At 43.6% G+C, this 19,656-nt stretch overlaps 1 protein-coding gene across 3 annotated transcripts in view; it reads right to left on the bottom strand.

Moving 5' to 3' along the window:
- Positions 1 to 18,336, bottom strand: part of LIN9 (lin-9 DREAM MuvB core complex component) — an 81,363-nt gene extending 63,027 nt beyond the window's left edge. For 2 of the 3 annotated variants that reach the window (XM_055324491.1, XM_055324492.1), the window contains exons 1-4: positions 18,258 to 18,336; positions 11,736 to 11,768; positions 8,921 to 9,015; positions 7,528 to 7,632 (exon numbers count right to left, since the gene is read on the bottom strand). In XM_055324491.1, coding sequence (XP_055180466.1) covers positions 7,528 to 7,632; positions 8,921 to 9,015; positions 11,736 to 11,768; positions 18,258 to 18,336 — 312 coding nt within the window. Of the gene's footprint in view, positions 1 to 7,527; positions 7,633 to 8,920; positions 9,016 to 11,735; positions 11,769 to 12,770; positions 12,867 to 18,257 lie in introns of all 3 variants that reach the window. The other variant, XM_055324493.1, reaches the window with a different exon arrangement.
- Positions 18,337 to 19,656: the final 1,320 nt, after the last annotated feature.

The raw sequence follows: 19,656 nt of genomic DNA, 5'->3' as shown, positions 1-19,656 counted from the left end.
GTCTCTGCCTCTCTCTGTGTGTCTCTCCATGAATAAATAAAAATCTTTAAAAATAAATAAATAAATAAATAAATAAATAAATAAATAAATAAATAAATAAATAAATAATAAAAACACCACTCTGCTAGAAGAAAACATATAAAAATCTCTGTGACCTTGAGTTAGGCATAGATTTCTTAGCTAAAGCACACAAAAGCTTGATCCATAAAAGAAAATATGGACTTCATTAAAATTAAGAATTTCTACTCTCGGGTTGCCTGGGTGGCTCAGTGGTTGAGTGTCTGCCTTTGGCTCAGGTCATGATTCCAGGGTCCTTGGACTGAGCCCCACATGGGGCTCCCTGCTTCTCGCTCTGCCTCTGTCTCTGCCTCTCTGTGTCTCTCATGAATAAATAAAATCTTAAAAAAAAATAAGTGAAATTAAAACCAGTTCTTGGACAGAGAATTTCAATGCTACAAATATGTCACACAGCATAAATTAATTCATAATATCAGTGCAATACCAAGAAATATCCCAACAGGATTTTTTTCCTAGTCAAGTTGATTCGAAAGTCTTCCTACGGAGAAAGTATCCTAAAAAAGGATATGTAATAATGACTCACCAGATATTAACACTACATAAAGCCACATTAAGACAATCTGACACTAGCACATACAGAGACATACTAGATACAGATAAATACAAAGACCAGACATAATCCCAAATACATAAAGGAATTTAGCTGTGATGCAGATGGATTACTTCCTCAGTGTTATTAGCACAACTAAGTAGTCCTCTGGAAAAAAAAAACAAGGTTGCAGATTTACCTCATCTTTTACTCCAAAATAAATCCAGATGGATTGAAAATTTAAGCATTAATAAAAAATGAAATAAATGAGTGAATTTAAAAGGTATAATTTTATTTTTTTAAAGATTTTATTTATTTATTCATGACAGACACACACACACACACACAGAGGCAGAGACACAGGCAGAGGGAGAAGCAGGCTCCATGCAGGGAGCCCGACACGGGACTTGATCCCAGGCCCCCAGGATCAGGCCCTGGGCTGAAGGCGGCACTAAACCACTGAGCCACCCGGGCTGCCCAAAAGATATAATTTTAGACCAGAGAAGACCTTTCTAAGTATAAACCCAGAAAGTCACGAAGGAAAACACAGTTATATTTGACCTTTACATTTTTTTTTCAATCCTGCATGTCTGTAAAAAAAATTTAAAAAGTCAAAAGACAAACTACAAACTGAAAAAAAAAAAATTACAACCAATATAAACAGCCAAAGGGGTAATATTAATATATACAAAATTCTTACAAATTAGAAAATAGGGACAAAAGACAAACAGTTTATGGGAAAGAATTTTTTTTTAAAAGACTTCTATTTATTTACTCATAAGAGACACAGAGAGAGAGGCAGGCTCCATGCAGGGAGCCCAATGTGGGACTCAATCCTGGGCCCCCAGGATCAGGCCCTGGGCTGAAGGCAGGCACTTAACCACTGAGCCACCCAGTCATCCCAAGAAATTGTTTTTAAACATATGTGAAGGGCAGCCCCGGTGGCTCAGCGGTTTAGCGCTGCCTTCAGCCTGGGGTGTGATCCTGGAGACCTGGGATCGAGTTCCACATCCGGCTCCCTGCATGGAGCCTGCTTCTCCCTCTGCCTGTGTCTGCTTCTCTCTCTCTCTCTCTCTCTCTCTCTCTCTGTGTGTGTGTCTGTCATGAGTAAATAAAAAATAAAAAAATCTCAAAAAAAAAAAAAATAAACATGTGAAAAGTACCTCAACATCACTCATAGATGAAATGCCACCTAGAATCAGGGAGATGCTATTATCAGATCAGCAACAACTCAGATGTTTGTTTATATACTGAGCTGGCAAGCATTTGGGGAAACAGGTACTATGATATATTGTTGGTAGAAAGTATAAACCAGTACAATGTCCTTGGAGAATAATTTAGTACTACTTCAGACTGTTTAAATGTGCATATCCTATGATCCAGCAATTCCACATTTCAGGCATCCATCCTTGAAAAAACACTTGCAAATTTATACAAACATGCTTGGTTGGGGTATTCGCTATAACACTGTCTGTAATAGTAAAACCTTAGAAACCATTTAAATGCCCATAAATAGAAGAATGTATAAACTATGGTATCATAAAACTGCATAATATATAACAGGAAAAAGAAACAAAAATTGAAGTCTGCCTATCTGTTATCAAACTAAATCAATCAGCACAGCCAAATCTCAAAACCAGATTTTTAAATGAAAAACTGAATTACTGAATGATGCATGATATATGATCATGAAAATATTATAATTTTAAAACTACAAACATTAAAAACTACCATGAAAAAAAAAACTACCATGTATTTTCTATGAACACACATATAAACTTTTAAGAAAGGTCTATAAAGATCTATAAGGCTGGGCAGCCCGGGTGACTCAGCGTTTTAGCACCACCTTCCGCCCAGGGCGTGATCCTGGAGTCCCGGGATCGGGATGGAGTCCCCTGTTGGGCTCCCTGCATGGGGCCTCCTTCTCCCTCTGCCTGTGTCTCTGCCCCTCTCTCTCTCTATGTCTCTCATGAATAAATAAATAAAATCTTAAAAAAAAAAAAAAAAGACCAAAAGGCTAATCAAACTAATTCCAGTGGTTCTGAGTTAATGATGTAGATCTGGAGAATTAGTATAGGTAAATAATTTTTTATTATCAAAAGCCTTTAGCTTTGGAAAAATTGTAAATTTATAGGAAAGTGGCAAAGATAGTACTGAGTTCTAATATGCCTTTCACCCAGCTTTCCCTAGCGTGAACATCTCACATAAACATGGTGTGTCAAAATTAAGAAACTAACACTGTACAATACTATCAACTAAACTACAGATCTTATGTAGATTTCTTCAGTTTTTCCATTAATGTGCTTTTTCTGTCCCAGAATCCAGTTCAGGATAGCATACTGTACTTTGAAAAATTAACTTTTTAATGTAAAAAAATGATTTTGTGGGACACCCGGGTGGCTCAGCGGTTGAGTGTCTGCCTTTGGCTCAGGGTGTGATCCCGGAGTCCCAGGATTGAGCCCCACATCGGGCTTCATGCATGGAGCCTGCTTCTCCCTCTGCCTGTGTCTGTCTCTCTCTCTCTATCTCTCTATCTCTCTCTGTGTCTCTCATGAATAAATAAAATCTTAAAAAAAAATTTTTTTTCTGTATTCTAGGAGTGGTTTAGAATAACAACCAAATAACCAAATTATCATAAAACACTATTATCAGAAATAGTGTCATTTTTCTATTGAGTTATTGACCCAGATTTTATTTAAATAAGGTATTGGTGACTCCCTGGTTATAAAACCATTAAAGATCCCCTGTTAGTGGAAGTATCAATTACTACAACTTCCATGAACATTTAGTAGAATCTTCCAAAGTTTAAATGTAAATATCCCAGCTGTAGCAACCACCCTTGTAGGGTAGTTTTTTTTTTTTTTTTAATTTATTCATGAGTGACAGAGAGAGAGAGGCAGAGACACAGGCAGAGGGAAAAGCAGGCTCCATGCAGGAAGCCGGATGTGGGACTCGATCCCGGGTCTCCAGGATCACACCCTGGGCTGAAGGCAGGCGCCAAACCACTGAGCCACCCAGGCTGCCCTTTGTAGGGTAGTTTTAACAGAGAGAAAACAGAGTCACTGGAACAGGGTTTTCTGGGGGGTGATGAGAATGTCCTAAAATTGCTTACAAACTCTGTACGTATATTAAAACCACTGAATAGTATGCTTTAAATGGTTGAAACGTATGGTATGTGAATCCTATCTCAATAAAGCTGTTAGGGGACGCCTGATTGGCTCGGTGGGTTGGGCATGTGACTCTTGGTTTCGGCTGGGGTCAAGATCTCAGGGTGGGGAGATCGAGGCCCCCATCAGGCTCCGAGCTAGCAGGGAGTCTGTTTCCCCTTTCCCTCTGCCTCTACCCCTCCCCCTGCTCGCTTGCTCTAAAATAAATAAATAAATCTTGAAAATCAATAAATAAAAATAAAGTTATTAGGACAACACAAAAAAGGAGGCCCTGGAGACAGGCTGCCGGCCATTTGCCTCTTAGCCTTCGCTTGCAATCTTTGGGATCGGGAGCAGGATACTTCACCATGTCTGTTTCCTCAGCTGAAAAACGGGAAATAAGGCAGTAGCTTAGGTCATCAGGGTTGTTGAAGACTAAATCAAAGCCATGTATATGCAGGGCTTAAAACAGAGCCTGGTACACACTAAGTACTCAAATTTGGTTTTTACAACTAGTTAGTTCCAGACAGGGCTCCTTAAAGAAACCCACAAATGAACAGATTCAGATCAGAAGGGGAAGGGAACAAGCCACACCACATAAATCAAAGTGGATAGAAATAGGAAAGTTACAAGAAAAGAGAAAACTCACAGGATATAAAACCTTCTCACATATCTGAAGCAGTCTCGTATCATGTTTGTCTTACTTATGTCTGCTCTGTGTGGCTCAGAAGTAGAAAGCACTCTGTAAACTACCTCTGGAAGGAATGATGTACCTGGGGGAAGGAGAGTGCACAGAGATGGGGCAAGATGGTTTCAGAGTCATAAAGACCCGTCTTCTGTCAGTTTGAAAATTTTCCTAATAAATAGTTGGAGAGGAAAAAAATCTTAAAAAAAAAATCACGTATTTGAAACTTTTTAAAATCTAAACAAAGTTAAGGCATCTAAATTATTCTAATAACACAGCTCTTCTAAAGTCAATACAGAAATAAGTGTTATTCATTTAACTGTTGTTGTTAAATATTGCTGGATGCCTTTAATTTATTTGATGCCAAATCCTTGATAGAGAAAAATCACCCCTACTATGATCCCTCCTACTGGATAATTTTATACCACTTTTAGAAACAAATGAAAGGGAAGAAAGTGGGCAGCCTGGGTGGCTCAGCGGATTAGCGCTGCCTTTAGCACAGGGCATGATCCTGGAGACCTGGGATCGAGTCCCATGTCAGGCTCCCTACATGGAGCCTGTTTCTCCCTCTGCCGAGTCTCTGCCTCTCTCTCTCTCTGCATGTGTGTGTCATAAATAAATAAAATCTTAAAAAAAAAAAGGGAAGAAGGCAATAATTACATCAGAGATTATAAATTTGACAAGAGAAAAATTACATTATTTTTAAAAATAGTATTTTCCTTACATAATTTTTATTCTTCTCTTTGATTCTCACATGTCCACTATTATTTTTTTAAGATGCCAAAAAGAGGTAAATACCCAAAATAAGGGCAGCCCAGGTTTAGCACCGCCTTCGGCCCGGGGTGTGATCCTGAAGACCCAGGATCGAGTCCCACGTCCGGCTCCCTGCATGGAGCCTGCTTCTCCCTCTGCCTGTGTCTGTTCCTCTCTGTATCTGTCTTTCATGAATAAATAAATAAAATCTTAAAAAAAATACCCAAAATATATAAAGAACTTATACAAGTCTCTCTCTAAATAAATTCTTTTCAAAAATTTTTAAAAAGGGGGGCACCTAGGTGGTACATCGGTTGGGTATCACTGTTGGTTTCAAATTAGGTTCTGATCTCAGGGTCATGAGACTAATCCCCAATTTGGGCTCTGCACTCACTGTGAAGTCTGCTTAAGACTCTTCCTCTTCCTCTATCCCTCCTCCCACCTCTCTGCACTCTCTAAAATAAATAAATTTGTTTAAAAAACTTTTTTAAATTACAGGGTGCCTACAGACACATGTGCACTGTTGCTAGGAATACAAACTGGTGCAGCCACTCTGGAGAATAGTATGGAGGTTGCTCGAAAAAAAATTAAAAAAAATATAGAACTACTTTATGATTCAATAATCCCACAACTGGGTATTTACCCAAAGATAATAAAAATACTAATTCAGGGATCCCTGGGTGGCTCAGCAGTTTAGTACCGCTTTCAGCCCAGGGTATGATCCTGGACACCCGGGACTGAGTCCCACCGTTGGGCTCCCTGCATGGGGTCTGCTTCTCCCTCTGTCTGTGTCTCTGCCTCTCTCTCTCTCTCTGTTTCTCTCATGAATAAATAAATAAAATCTTAAAAAAAAAAAACTAATTCAAAAAGATAGGTTCCTATGTTAACTGCAGCATTACATACAATAGACAAAATATGGAAGCAGCCCAAGTGTTCCTCCATAGATGAATGGATAAAGAAGAGGTAGTACGTACGTACGTACGTACACACACACACACACACACACACACACACACACACACACAGGAAAACTACTCAGCCGTAAAAAAGAATGAAATGTTGCCATTTGCAACAACATGGACAGACATATACAGAATATAATGCTAAATGAAGTCAGAGAAAGATAAATACCATATGATTTCACTCATACATGGATTTTAAGAAACAAAACAAAACAACAACAAAAAAGAGACAAACAAAAAAAACCCAGACTCTTGAATATAGAGAACTGGTGGTTACCAGAGGGATGATGGGTGGGTGAGCTACATTAACGGAATTAAGAGTACACTTATTGAGCGCCTGAGCCATGCAGTCAGTTAAGAGTCCAACTCTATAAATCTATAAATCAATCAATCAATCAATCAATCAATCCAACTCTTGCTTTTGGCTCAGGTTATGATCTTGGGGTCGCGAGATCGAGCCCCACATCGGGCTCTGTGCTCAGCTCAGAGCCAGCTTGACATTCTCTCTCCCTCTGCCCCTCCCCACCCTGCTCTCTTTCTCTATAAATGAATAAATAAGTCTTAAAAAAAAGAAAAAAGAGTCCACTTATCATGATGAAACTGAGTAATGTATAAATTGCTGAATCATTGTACTGTACACCTGAAACTAATGTAACACTGTGTGTTAATTATACTTCAATTTTTTAAAAAGTTTAAAAAAAAAAAAAACTAAAGAGAAAAAATTGGGTGCTCAAACTGTTAAGCCTCTGCCTTCGGCTCAGGTCATGATCCCAGGGTCCTGGGATGGAGCCCAGCATCAGGCTCCCTGCTCAGCGGAGAGTCTATTCCTCCCTCTCCCTCTGCCTGCCATTCCCCCTGCTTGTGCTTGCTCTCTCTCTCTCTCTCTCTCAAATAATTAGATGAGATCTTTAAAAAATAACAATAATGAGGAGAGGAAATCAAATAAATTAATCTCTTACTGAAAAAAAAGAGTGCCAAAAATGAAAACTATGATGCGATCTTGTGCTATAGTTTCCTCTTTTGGATAAGGAAGTCTTCAACATACTTTCCTCAGCGATAAAGTAAAATGTTATTCACCCTCTCATTTCCATGAAAAACTCCAAACTGATTCCCTATTGCCAAATCCATCTCTCCTCTCCTTGCTTAAAACTGTGCATTTGTAAGACTGAGAATTGGCTTTCTACTCCTGGAAAAAGTCCATCAATAAAATAATGGCCTTTCTAGGTGACGAACACAGGAGCCGAGTTGGAGCACTGATTTAAGAAAAATAGCTTGTTACTCAACATGTAATAGAACACTAAAACATAAATTTTATTATGCTGAGCAACTGCTCACTTCCTTTCACATGGAACCAAACACTAGTGACACACATACCTGTGGGACCATCGCAACCCTTTGGTTTCTTTTGGGTGACCTTGTATTTATTTGTCTGTCATCTTCATCAGAAAAGAGTCGACTTCGCTTTGAATTTCTGAAAGGCTATGACAGAAATTTGTTGATTTAATAAAAAGACTGAACACTCCCCATTTTTATTCCAAAATACATTTCTCCACTTGGGAGATAGAGCTAAGGCTGGACTATCAGCAGCCTGGAAGGATAAGTATGGGTAATACAAAGTATACCACGTTGAATACAAATAATCTTAGATTTACAAAGTAGTACATATGTATGCAATTTGTTTACAATTGAAACATCTAGCTGATGACTAAATGAAACACCTAGCTGACAATTAAAACTGGAACCCAAGTATCCTTAGCAGCCTTGAATGGTGACAAGAGAAAAACAAGTTCTGGAAATTCCAGTTCTCATTATGCTAGTGATTGGATTAAAAGCAGCTGGGTGTATTGCATGCTGTGTCTGCTGCATAGGCCCTGAGCTGGACAAAGTTACCAATCACTCTAGAGAGTCAATCTCAATGTATAATAACGCACTATATGCACTGTCAAAATTCGTTAACGAATTTCCATCTGTGAATAAAAGTACAAGGTACCTGTAACAGGTATTTGGTAAGTGAGTATAGACTACACTAGATTGCAGAACTAGAACTAACTTGCTGAAATACCCAAAGGACATCATACACTTAAGGCTCTGTAATATGAACAATTTTACCATCCATTCTAGGTTCAGAGGCCTCATAAAGGCAGAACAACAATAGAAATAATATCCCAATCATACCAACATCCTGTTTCAAATTCTTCTGCCAGAACTTCAGACAGACTTGCATGCCCAGTCAGAAGGGAGGTAGGTTACAGAGGACTAGCAACATACGAGCAGCATCCAACTGGGTCAAAGCCAGAGGTCCTGACTCTTGAAATTAAACCCACTGAGAGCCTTAATACTCCATAGCCCTGAAAGAAGTCTCTTCTACCCTACATGTAATTATCCTTGATCTTCATGGGATTTTGTTATCTTACACTTATTTATACATCTTTTTGCAGGGACCAGAATCATGTGAAATTTTTTTATATTCTAAATAAAGTATTATTTGGGGTTGTTAGAGTTTTTTGCCCTGCCTATTTAAAGAATTGCAATTACTTAACAAATGCTTACCGATGACCAGATTATCAAAGGCTACAGACCATTTATCTAAGTTTGATCTCATATGCTACACTCAATGGCACTTAAAGACTCAAACGCAAAAAAAACTCAAACACTTGGGTTTGGGGAGAACCTTGGAAAACTATTACTGTCGTATAAGAACTGTGCACGTGACAATAAATACAAACAATTTAGTTATCATATTCTAAAGAGTAAGAAAATTCCTTACCATTTCCACAGCAGAGCCCGTATTCCTGCCTTTCCAAACAGGTGTTTTTTGTAAAGAGCTGTACTTTTCATTCCATGTGTTAGATAAGCTTCCCTCTGTAATATAAGTAATTACCACTAGTAAGATTTAAGTTTAGGTCAAAGGATTTTATACAATTAACACTGCCTTCTATATATGAAATATTTACCAATATGGAAAAAATACACTAACCACAGTAATTTTGGTTTATTGCAAATGAAAAATCTTTTTTTTTTTTTTTTTGGTCAAACTCTACATAATTTGACAAGGCGCTGCATCGTGAAAGTATTACATTCTCATATTAAAGTGGGGCTCATATGTGTGGGGGACACCTGGGTGGCTTAGTGGCTGAGCAGTGTGTGTGATCCCGGTTTGGGAATTAGGTCCCACATCAGGCTCCCTGTGAGGAGCCTGCTTCTCTCTGTGTCTCTCTCATGAATGAATGAATGAATGAATGAATGAATGAAGAAAGAAAGAAAGTGTGTGTGGTTTCCTTCTTTGTATTTTTAGTAATTTCTTTATTCTAATTTGCTAAGAAGCTTAAGTACAATCTGATTGAAAACAGGGCAGTGGAAAAATGGAAAAAAGCTTCTAACCTTGAATTTAGAGTATATTTCTAAATGTTTCCTGCTTTAGTAAGTGAAACCATGGATATACAAAAATAAAATGTGTGGGTGTTTATGTTTTCCTTGATTCAAAGAAATGTCTTCAGAGTTGTATGCAACCAGAAAAAATTCCAATCAAGTAATTGATTAGACATATTATGAAAATACAGAACAGTGAGTTTAATTTTTATAAAAAGGATATGTTTATGTAGAGAAAGTCACAGAAAGCCAGGATGAAGACACACAAGATAGTTATTTTCATTTCTTCTAGCTGTTCATCAGCATTTACTAATTTTTTTCTGTAAGAAATATATCACTTATATATTTATTGTTTTGAAAAGAAAAATGGTTTTGATATTGAGAGGAAAAGAATAATGAAATACTTTTTCAGATGTACCTTTTAAGTACAAAAGAAAAGAGATGGACCAGGACTGATCCAGCTAGGCAAATAAATTAGGGTAGTTCTGGAAGGTAGGTGTTCTCAAGCCAGGAATTGATTTGATAAATCACCAGTCCAAAGCACAACATAGTAGCTTTAAAAACTAAAAGTATTAGTGAACTTTTGAGCACAGTTTGCTTCCAGATTTACTTACTCAGTAGAACCCTGCCCAAGCAAAAATTCAAAACAAACCACAGTAAGAAGGTTGGTCTAAAGTACTTCCAGAAAGAAAGAACAAGACCAAGGCATATGTATAACTCTGCTCTCAGATAAAGAAAACTACTATCATTCTTTTATTTCAAGAGACTTGCATCATTACTTAGAAAGCAGAATTTCTAAAAAATAATAATAATAAACTCAAACAAAAACACAGCTGAGCACAGCTGTTCAATAAATGCTTTTACTCTAGTAAGATATCTGCAATGTTTAACAAAAAAGTTCCTGGTGAGGAGCACCTGGGTGGCTCAGTTGGTTGAGTGGCTGCCTTTGGCTCAGGCCATGATCAGAGGATCCTGGGATCGAGCCCTGCATCAGGCTCCCTGCTTCTCCCTCTCCCGTTCCCCCAATTCGTGCTCTCTGGCTCTCTCCATCAAATAAAATAAAAACCTTTAAAGAAATAAAAATAAATAGTTCCTGGGGTTTGGAGCATCTGGCTGGCACATGGGAGTGTGTGACTCTTGATAAGAAGTGATAAGTTCAAGCCCCATATTCAGTGTGGAGATTACTTAAAAATAAAATCTTAAAAAAAAAAAAAGTTCTTGGGGTGCCTGGCTGGCTCAGTTGGTGTAGTGTGCGACTCTTGATCTCTGGGTCATGAGTTCAAGCCCCACACTGGGCAAGAACTTACTTTAAAATTTTTTTTTTAGGGATCCCTGGGTGGCGCAGCGGTTTGGCGCCTGCCTTTGGCCCAGGGTGTGATCCTAGAGACCTGGGATCGAATCCCACGTCGGGCTCCCGGTGCATGGAGCCTGCTTCTCCCTCTACCTGTGTCTCTGCCTCTCTCTCTCTCTCTGTGACTATCATAAATAAATAAAAAATTAAAAATAAAATAAAATAAAAATTTTTTTAAAAGAGGGACTCGGGGGGATCCCTGGGTGGCGCAGTGGTTTAGCGCCTGCCTTTGGCCCAGGGCGCGATCCTGGAGACCGGGGATCGAATCCCATGTCGGGCTCCCGGTGCATGGAGCCTGCTTCTCCCTCTGCTTATGTCTCTGCCTCTCTCTCTCTCCCTCTCTCTCTCTCTGTGTGACTATCATAAATAAATAAATTAATTAATTAAAAAAAAGAATCTATATATAAAAAAAAAAGAGGGACTCGGTGGCTCAGTTAGTTGGGTGTCTGCCTTTGGCTCAGGTAGTGGTTCCGGGGTTGGGACTGAGTCCCACATTGGGCTCTACACTTGATGAGGATCCTGTTTCTCCCTCACCCTCTGCCTGCCCCTCCTCCCTCTGCTCACACTATCTCTCCCTCTATCAAATAAATAAAAGCTTTTAAAAAAAATAAAAATTTTTAAAAAGAAAAAAGTTTTTTTAATCAGTATTTCTCAGCGAAATAAATTTCTTAATTTCCAACAACCAAGGACCAATTCTTCTAAAACATCCCATGAATTTAAAATTATCATCAGTGAAAACCAATACTTAAAAGCTATAATGAATGCTAACTTTGACAGTAAAGAGAAACACTATATCCAAATCAATTTAATGAATTAAATTTCTAGCTTATGCCGTACCTACAGAGTCGTGCTATGATCTTACCTTTTAAACTGACAAGGGCCTTTGCTGAAGAGCCTGCAATTAAAACAAATCAATATTATTTCATAATTAATGTGAGAGAAAAAGAACTTGGGCTACAGGGTGAGAGTGACCCATCTGATTTTTTAGTAGTGCTAAGGCTGGAGTGACGGTGGGATGTGCAAACAGAAATAACCAGTGGGCCATTCAAGCTATCAGCCAGAAGTCTGATAAGGTAAGGAAGAGCTGGAGAGATTTGGATCCAGAAATGTTCTGGTGCTGGAGAAGAAGAGACAGGAACTGACATTTACTGAAGCAAAGATCAGAAGCGGTAATAGAGTGGAGAGAAGAGCAAACGAAAATCATCCAGGGGCGCTGTTATCATCAAGCAACAAGTGCCTCGGAAACTCTAGAATGCAGGTGTGTGCAACCTTTCAAGACCCAAGCTGGTAAAAGGGATTTCAGAAGAGCCAAGAGGGGTTAGCATACCAATGGAGGGGTTCACAGGTGAAAACAACCCTTAGTGTACGTTAAAATAAGCAGGAAGCTCCTCATGCAAGCAGAATCTGTATTGTTAATAAAGGTGCTTGGGGGTTCTGTTGAAGGTAACCCTCAGGCCCACTCTGAAGACACACTGGGATACAGGGTCTGGTGTGAATAAAGGATGGGATCTATGGATGAAGGGAAGCAGGAGAAACCACAGGGAAATACATTTTTATGAGACTGGGAGAGCACTAAATTAAAATCTCAGAATTGGATATGGATATTGCAAAGTCCAAGTCATTCGAAAAATAATAAAGGATGATCTCTCTCACTTACATTTGGCATCTTAAAAAAAAAACCCAAAACCTGAACTCCTAGATACAGAGAACAGACTGGTGGTTGCCAGAGGTGGGGGCTGGGGGTGTGGGCAAAATGGGTAAAAGCAGTCGAAAGGTACAAACTTCTGGTTACAAGATAAATCAATCCTGGAGATGTAATGTACAGCACAGTGATCACAGTTAACAATACTGTATTGTAGACATGAAAGGTGCTAAGAATGATCTTAAAAGTGCTCACCATAAGAAAAAAATTTGTAACCAAGTGTGGTGATGGGTGTTAACTAACCCAGGTGAGGCAATCCTTTCACATATATCAAATCAGTATGTTGTACACCTAAAACAAATACAACATTAAATGTCAATTATAGCTCAACATCAAAAAAATTAACAGGAAAAAAAAAACCCTTTCCGTGCTCCAAAATAAAAATTAGTAACAGAATTCTGGATGAGTGAAATCTTCCTCTTTTAACTTAAAAAAAAAAAAAACTGTTTAGAACGCTTTTTTTTTCTTATTATAGTCAAACTATTTTTTTTATTTTTTTTAATTATAGTCAAACTATTACGTATCATTCCTCATTTTTAAAATTAGGTACTATGACATCCATTTATGTTTGATAGAATGTAATCTAAGATTAGGCTGTACTTAATGTTATTCGAAAGGCTGGTCATTTACCTGCACTGAGAAAAGACAAATTTTTAAATGGCAAGTTAGGATGTGTGTAAATATCTCTAAGAAGCCAATCCACTATGGCATTTCATAAAACATAAATATAAATAAAGGATGATCCCAGGGGATAAAGTAAGAAAGAAGAATACTAACTAGGGAAAAACAATCAGAGAAGACAGATTAATTCTTCTTGGTGTTTAACAGAAGTAGCATGATTTACAACTCTTACAAATGGACAACACTGTAAAGGAGAAGCAACGAGAATGCACTGCAGTTCGGGCAATGAAATATTTTTATGCCACTCCGATCCCTAAGCTTCAGCTGACTTTCCCTCTGCAGGGCAGGATGAGAAGACTATAGAACAGATAAGCCATCAACACCAAAGCCACCCTTGCTCTCACTCTACTCTCTTGCCTAGATATGGAGACCAGGTAATAGGATACCTGAGCGGTCTCCAAACAGCAAGCTGGTTTAATGAGAAGCAGAAGCAGTACTGTTGGGGCAGAGTCTAGCTAAAAAGCCTCACACAGAACAGCACAACTGGGAAGCAGCTACTGGACAGGGCACATATCCACGTAGCTACCAAAAAAAAAAAAATAGTTTGGAGATCCCTGGGTGGCTCAGGACGTGATCCTGGAGTCCCGGGATCAAATCCCACGTCGGGCTTCTGCATGGAGCCTGCTTCTCCCTCTGCCTGTGTCTCTCCCTCTCTCTCTCTGTCTCTGTCTCTCATGAATAAGTAAATAAAATCTTAAAAAAAAGAAACATGGCTAGTTTTAGAAAAAGTAATAGCATCCACTCATCCCTGTGAATATGTACTGCCATAGGACCCCCCAGTCCCTGCTGTAGGCACTAGGTATAGGACAGCATACAGAAGAACCAAAGTCCCCGCTCTCATGGTGTTTACATTCCAGTGAGGGGAGACAGACAAATACATACATCAAGTGATGTTGAGCACTGGAGGGGGTGGGGGGATATAACAGGAATGTGGGCGGGGAGTTGGGAGACAGAAGACTATTTTTCTAAGAAGTGCTCTTGATCAGCTTCTGTGAAAGGTGATATTTGAGCAGAGATCTGCAGGAAGAAGTCCAAGCCCCAAGGATATCCATTCCTGCTCCATGAAGGCAAGACTCTGTCCTGGCGATTCTGACCTACCACTCTCAACCTTTTCGCTGAGAAGCAGTGTAGCCTAAGGGTTAAGAGCACACATTGGAGGTGTGTTTGAATACTGGTTCTTTTTGCTGGGTTACTTAAGCAATTTACTTAACTTCTTTGTGCCGCTGATCATTTGTAAAATGGGGATTAAACAAGTTACATATGTAAAAGTGCTTAGAGAACAATGCACAGAGCATATGACTAATTTTTAGATCATGCATATTGCTACCATTACTTTGATCAATCAAAACAACAACAAAGTACCCACTGAATGACTGCTATAGCACTATTCTGTGGGCTGGGATTACCTGAAGGCACAGAGAGGAGGCCTCTGCTGAGAGTTTACACTCTAGTGGGAGGAGACACACAATAAACCAGTATGTGAAGTGATAATGATACATAGCAGTTGTCATAAAGGAAACAAACGAGGTGATCTGGGGTGGGGGGTGGGGGTTGCTTTACACAAGGTAGTGAGAGAAGGTTCTCTGGGAAGGTAACATCTAAAAAGGACTCATCTTGAGGGAGTAGGAGGCCAAAGCAACGAGTCTGGGCAAAAGAAATAACAGGTTAAAAAAAAAAAAAAAGCCCCGAGATAGAACATTTAGAACATTCAAGGAACAGGGGGAAAGGGCAGTGTGCTTAGGGACTAGCTAGCAAGGGAAGAGGGTCATGAAAAGGGTCAGAGAAGTGTGCCAGGTGTTACTCATGGAACCAGAAATGCATGAGCCAGGTGTTAGGCATGTAACCATAGTAAAGTTGCCACTGTAACAGCTTTAATAAGATGTAATCTTTGTCAAGGACAGAAAATAATTTTCTAAAGAAGCTGAAATAGGATCTGAAGGATAAGTAGCCGTCAACTGCAAGCGAGGGAAAGGAAGAGCATTCCAGGTAATGAGAACAGCATATGCAAAGGCCTTGAGGAAGAAGGAGGAAGAAGAAAAGGAGGAGGAGGAGGAAGGAGGAGGAAGAAGAAAGAAGAAGAAGAAGAAGGAAGAAGAAAGCCTGGTGAGTACAGGGAACAAAAAAGGCCAAATTTAGCCCAAAGGGACAGGATGAGAGGAAGAGTGGTACAAAATGAAGCTGGAGAGGTGGGGTGTGGCCAGAGTCCAAAGGCTCTTGTGGCTACCAAAGTGTTCCAAGCAGCAGGATGACATGTACACATTCTGGAAGGACCACTCTGACTGCAGGAAGGCTGCCGGGTAGGGGCGGGGTGTGGGTTAATGGTGACCGGTGCCCAGGAGTGTCACCTGGACTGGGGCAGGAAATGGTGAGAAGTAGGCCGATTGAAACGTGGAGAATCAAAGTCACAAGATGCGAGTATGGGCTTCAGTGTGGGACATGGGACCAAGCTAGCTTTTAGGTTTCAGGGAACACACAGTGGAGCCATTAAGACAGGACTCCTGGAAATATCTCTGTCCTGGAGGGGTGCAATTATGATGTAGGTCTTGAACCCATGAGGTCTGAGGGGCCACTGAAGCAGCTAAGAGGAGATGTGAAACAGTAAGGGATATGGGTCCGGAAGCTCAGAGGAAAGGTCTGGGCAGAAGGGAGCCTCGTACACACAATCCCGCTGGTGAGAGTACGTAGTCAACCGAAATAAGCATTTTATGAGTAAATGTGTATCATACACTTTGTATAGCATCTGGTTCATTGTATGCACTCAAATGATAGCTTATATTATTGATAATGTTATACCAACTATTGGCTAGTTTATTAGCTAGCCTCTTTGACAAAAAAAAATTGCAAAGAAACATACTATTTCCAGTATCAAACTGAAATCACTTTCCCTTTCCAAGACTCCGCTCCAGGTTCATTAGGCATGCCTCTCATCCTATCTTCCATTCAGTATAAATCAAGTATTTACATATACCTGATACGTAGCACTGTGTGACCAACAGAGTAAGGCAATTCCTGCTTTCTACAAGTTGTGGTCTAGCCAAACAAGGCCTACACCACACAAACACGATGTACTCCCATATATACCCCAATGCAGCGGAGCTGTCACAAATATAAATGTCAGCTATATAGTCTGAGAGTGTGGCTAGAATTTGAACCCTACTGTGAGTCCCAAGTCTCTACAAAGAACCACAGTTAAGTCCTCAATAAATGTTTAACGATGACAAGCAAATGTTTCAAATGACAGTTAAAAGAAAGCCACTTAGGGACGCCTGGGTGGCTCAGTGGTTGAGTGTATGCCTTTGACTCAGGTCATGGTACCAGGATCAGGATCGATTCCAGCATCAGGCTCCCCACAGCCTGCTTCTCCCTCTGCCTATGTCTGTACCTCTCTCTGTCTCTCATGAATAAATAAATAAAATCTTAAAAAAAAAAAAAGGCATTTAAAACACTGGTCATCTCAACAGAATGACCACAGCAATCAAAATAAGAGGTCTAGTGGTTGTGACTTCTCAGGCGTGATAAAATATCTTTATCCTTAAGATAGCAAAGATTTTCAGATGACAAGCGCTTTGTTTAGTAGGTTCACCCTTATTTGGGAGGATCTAAAATCACAACTGTGCTCTCCAAACAAGAAACTATAAAACTCATCCATGGTCTACCCATGTGCCCTGTCCAACGAAGTGGCCATTAGCCACCTGTGACCACTTAAATCTCAATCGATGAAAATAAAACTTAAAATTCTGTTCCTGGGCCAGTCTAGCCACATCTGAGTGTGCCCAGTGGCTACCCTCCTGGACGTTACAAAATAGAGTATTTCCATCAACCAGGAAATTCTACTGGAAGGTAGCTCTGGTCTAGAACAAATTTAAAACACAAACCCTTTTTCACCAGTTTGGTAACTTGAACCTTTAACTTTGTAACACGTTAAGGATACAGAACCCCCACAAAGAAGACAGAATGGGCTGTACGGGGCTCTCCTTTTAAAAGGGTCTATTTGCCCGAGGGTTGCGCGGTTGGTAGAGCAGTGATTGAGACTTGGGTTTGTTTGTGTTTCACCCAGAGGCACACACAAACTGAGTAATAGTGTGGGTCAGGACCCTTCTGTAATGAAGTCAAGTACCTGCCTTTTCCCACGCTTCCCGCAACACCGTAAATGACAAGATCCCAGTCCAGTCGTGCAGAAACTAGGGAACTGGTGCCGGCACTTCCTCAACGCGGGGGAGCGTGCGGGTCAGAGGCGGCGGCGGGGGGGGGGGCACGCAGGGTCAAGGCCGGCAGTGGCAGGGTGGGTGTCAGCAGGGGCGCCGCGCGTGCCGCCGCGCAGAGGCACCCCCGCCCCCTCCGTGCTCCGCGGGCACCAGAGCACACCAGGAAGTCTGCGGGCCGGGGCCGGGGCCGGGGCCCGCTACCCCCCGGCCCCCCGCCCCCCCCCAAGGGCCACAGCCACCTGTGGTCCCAGGGGAAGGGGCCGGCCCGGTGACACGGAAACGCTTCCAGGGGTGGACGCCCCGGGGGGGGCGCGGGGAGGGCAACGGGGACCCCGAGCTCCTGCAGAGGCGGGCGCCGCGCCAGGACGCGCGCGACCCCGGGCCGGCCGCCCCTCCCCAGCTCCCGCCCCGCGCGGCCCCGGCGGGACGGCTTACATAACCCCCCGGCGTCCCCGGGCGCCGGGCGAGCGGGGCAGGCGGCGCGGACGGCCCCCGCGGCCCCGCGGCCGCTCCTCCCCCACCCGGCCGCGGCCCCCGCCTCCGCCGCGCGCGCGGGGCCCCCGGGCTCCCGGTTTCCGGCCCCGGCGCTCACACCACCCCAGAAAGCGGCTCACACAGACACCATAACAAAGGCGGCGACGCGGCGGCAACCCCGGGGTGGGAGCGCCGGGGGAGCGCGGCGGCGCTGGCAGCCGGCCCGCCCGCCCGGCGGAGGGCACGGCCGCCCATCCCGGCCCGCGCGGCCCGGGGGCGGGCGGCCGGCGGGAGGCGAGGGGCGCTTTGGGGCGCTACTCACTCTCGTCAGGCAACTGGTCGAGCTCCGCCATCTTGAACGAGCCGCGCCGCTTTTTCAAAGGCTGCCCGCCGCGGTGCATTGTGGGGCGGAGACTGTCTTTGCGAGGGAGGTTCGAATGCGGAGCTCGCTGCCCGCGGCGCTCCCGCTCCCGCTCCCGCTCCCGCTCCCGCTCCCGCCGCGGCCCGCCCGGGCGGGTCGGCTCCGCCCGCGGCCGCCGGGGAGGGGTCCGGCCGAGCGGGCCCGGCGCCGCGCCCCCCCCCCCCCGCGGTCCCCGGGCCCGGCCCCCCGCCCCGGCCGGCCGCGGGCGGGAGCGGGAGGGGGAGGGGAGGGTGGCGGAGGAGGCCGCGCCGCCAGGCCGGGCGCGGGGCGCGGGGCGCGGGGCGCGGCCGCCGGAGGCCCGCTCGGAGCCCGCCCCGCGTCCGCCCCGCGGGGCTGCGGCTGCGGGCCGGGAGGCGCGGCGGGCGGGCGGGCGGGCGGCATCTGTGGGCCTGCGGGAGGGCCCCGGCCCGGTCACCGGCCCGGGCAGCTGCCCTGCTGGCGGCGGGACTCCGCGGCGGGCAGCTCCGGGAACCAAGGGGGTCTGCGGCAAGGCGGGGGGGCGGGGGGGGGCAGTGAGGCCACGCACGACGGTACAGCACAGGTGAGTGCCTGGAGCTGGGGTGCAGACGGGGCGGGCCGCTGAGGCCAGGTCAGCACCCAGACTTGCTGAGAGCGCCGGAGCAGGGGGAGCCGGGCCCTGGAGAGAGAGCATCGCTGCTGCAAAACAGAAACGCGGGCGGCGGGTTGCGGCGCGGTGAGAGCAGAGCAGAGGCCGCCCAGCCCCTGTCGGTGGTGGCGGGGAAGCTGCTGCGAGCCGGCAGGCAAGGGAGGACAGACCTGTCTGCACCTGGCGCTAGGGCCCGGGTGCGGCTCTGGCCACCAGTTGTATAATCTAGCAAGTTTGTTTCCTCCTCCTCTTCTTCTTTCTTCTTCTTCTAACATTTATTTAGGGAGAGAGCACTACCGCGAGGCTCTGGAGGGGCAGGCGGAGAGAATCTCAGACTCCTCGCTGAGCATGGGAGGCTGATTGCAGGGCTCCATCTCACCACCTGAGCTGAACCCAAGCGTTGGGCCTTAACCAACTGGGCCACGCCAGGCGCTCCGCAGGTTTGTTTCTTAAATCTCTGTGCCTCTTCTCCTGTGCAAAGTGCAGATGATCACAGAGCGTTTTAAGGATTCAGCGAGTTGGTCGAGGTACAGGCCTGATTATAGTTTCCCGCCCGATGTGGCTCAGTTGTTTGCTATTGCTAGCACCACTTTGCAGTCGGGAGCGTCACCGGTGCTGCCAGCTTCTGCCTTAGACTAACTGGGTGCTGGGGTGTGGTGAAGAAAATTCAGTTTTACAAAATAACGCTGACTT

This window comes from Nyctereutes procyonoides, unplaced genomic scaffold (genome assembly GCF_905146905.1).
Source record: "Nyctereutes procyonoides isolate TBG_1078 unplaced genomic scaffold, NYPRO_anot_genome, whole genome shotgun sequence".
Classification (NCBI taxonomy): Eukaryota; Metazoa; Chordata; class Mammalia; order Carnivora; family Canidae; genus Nyctereutes; species Nyctereutes procyonoides.
This window is presented reverse-complemented; position numbering and strand designations above follow the sequence as displayed.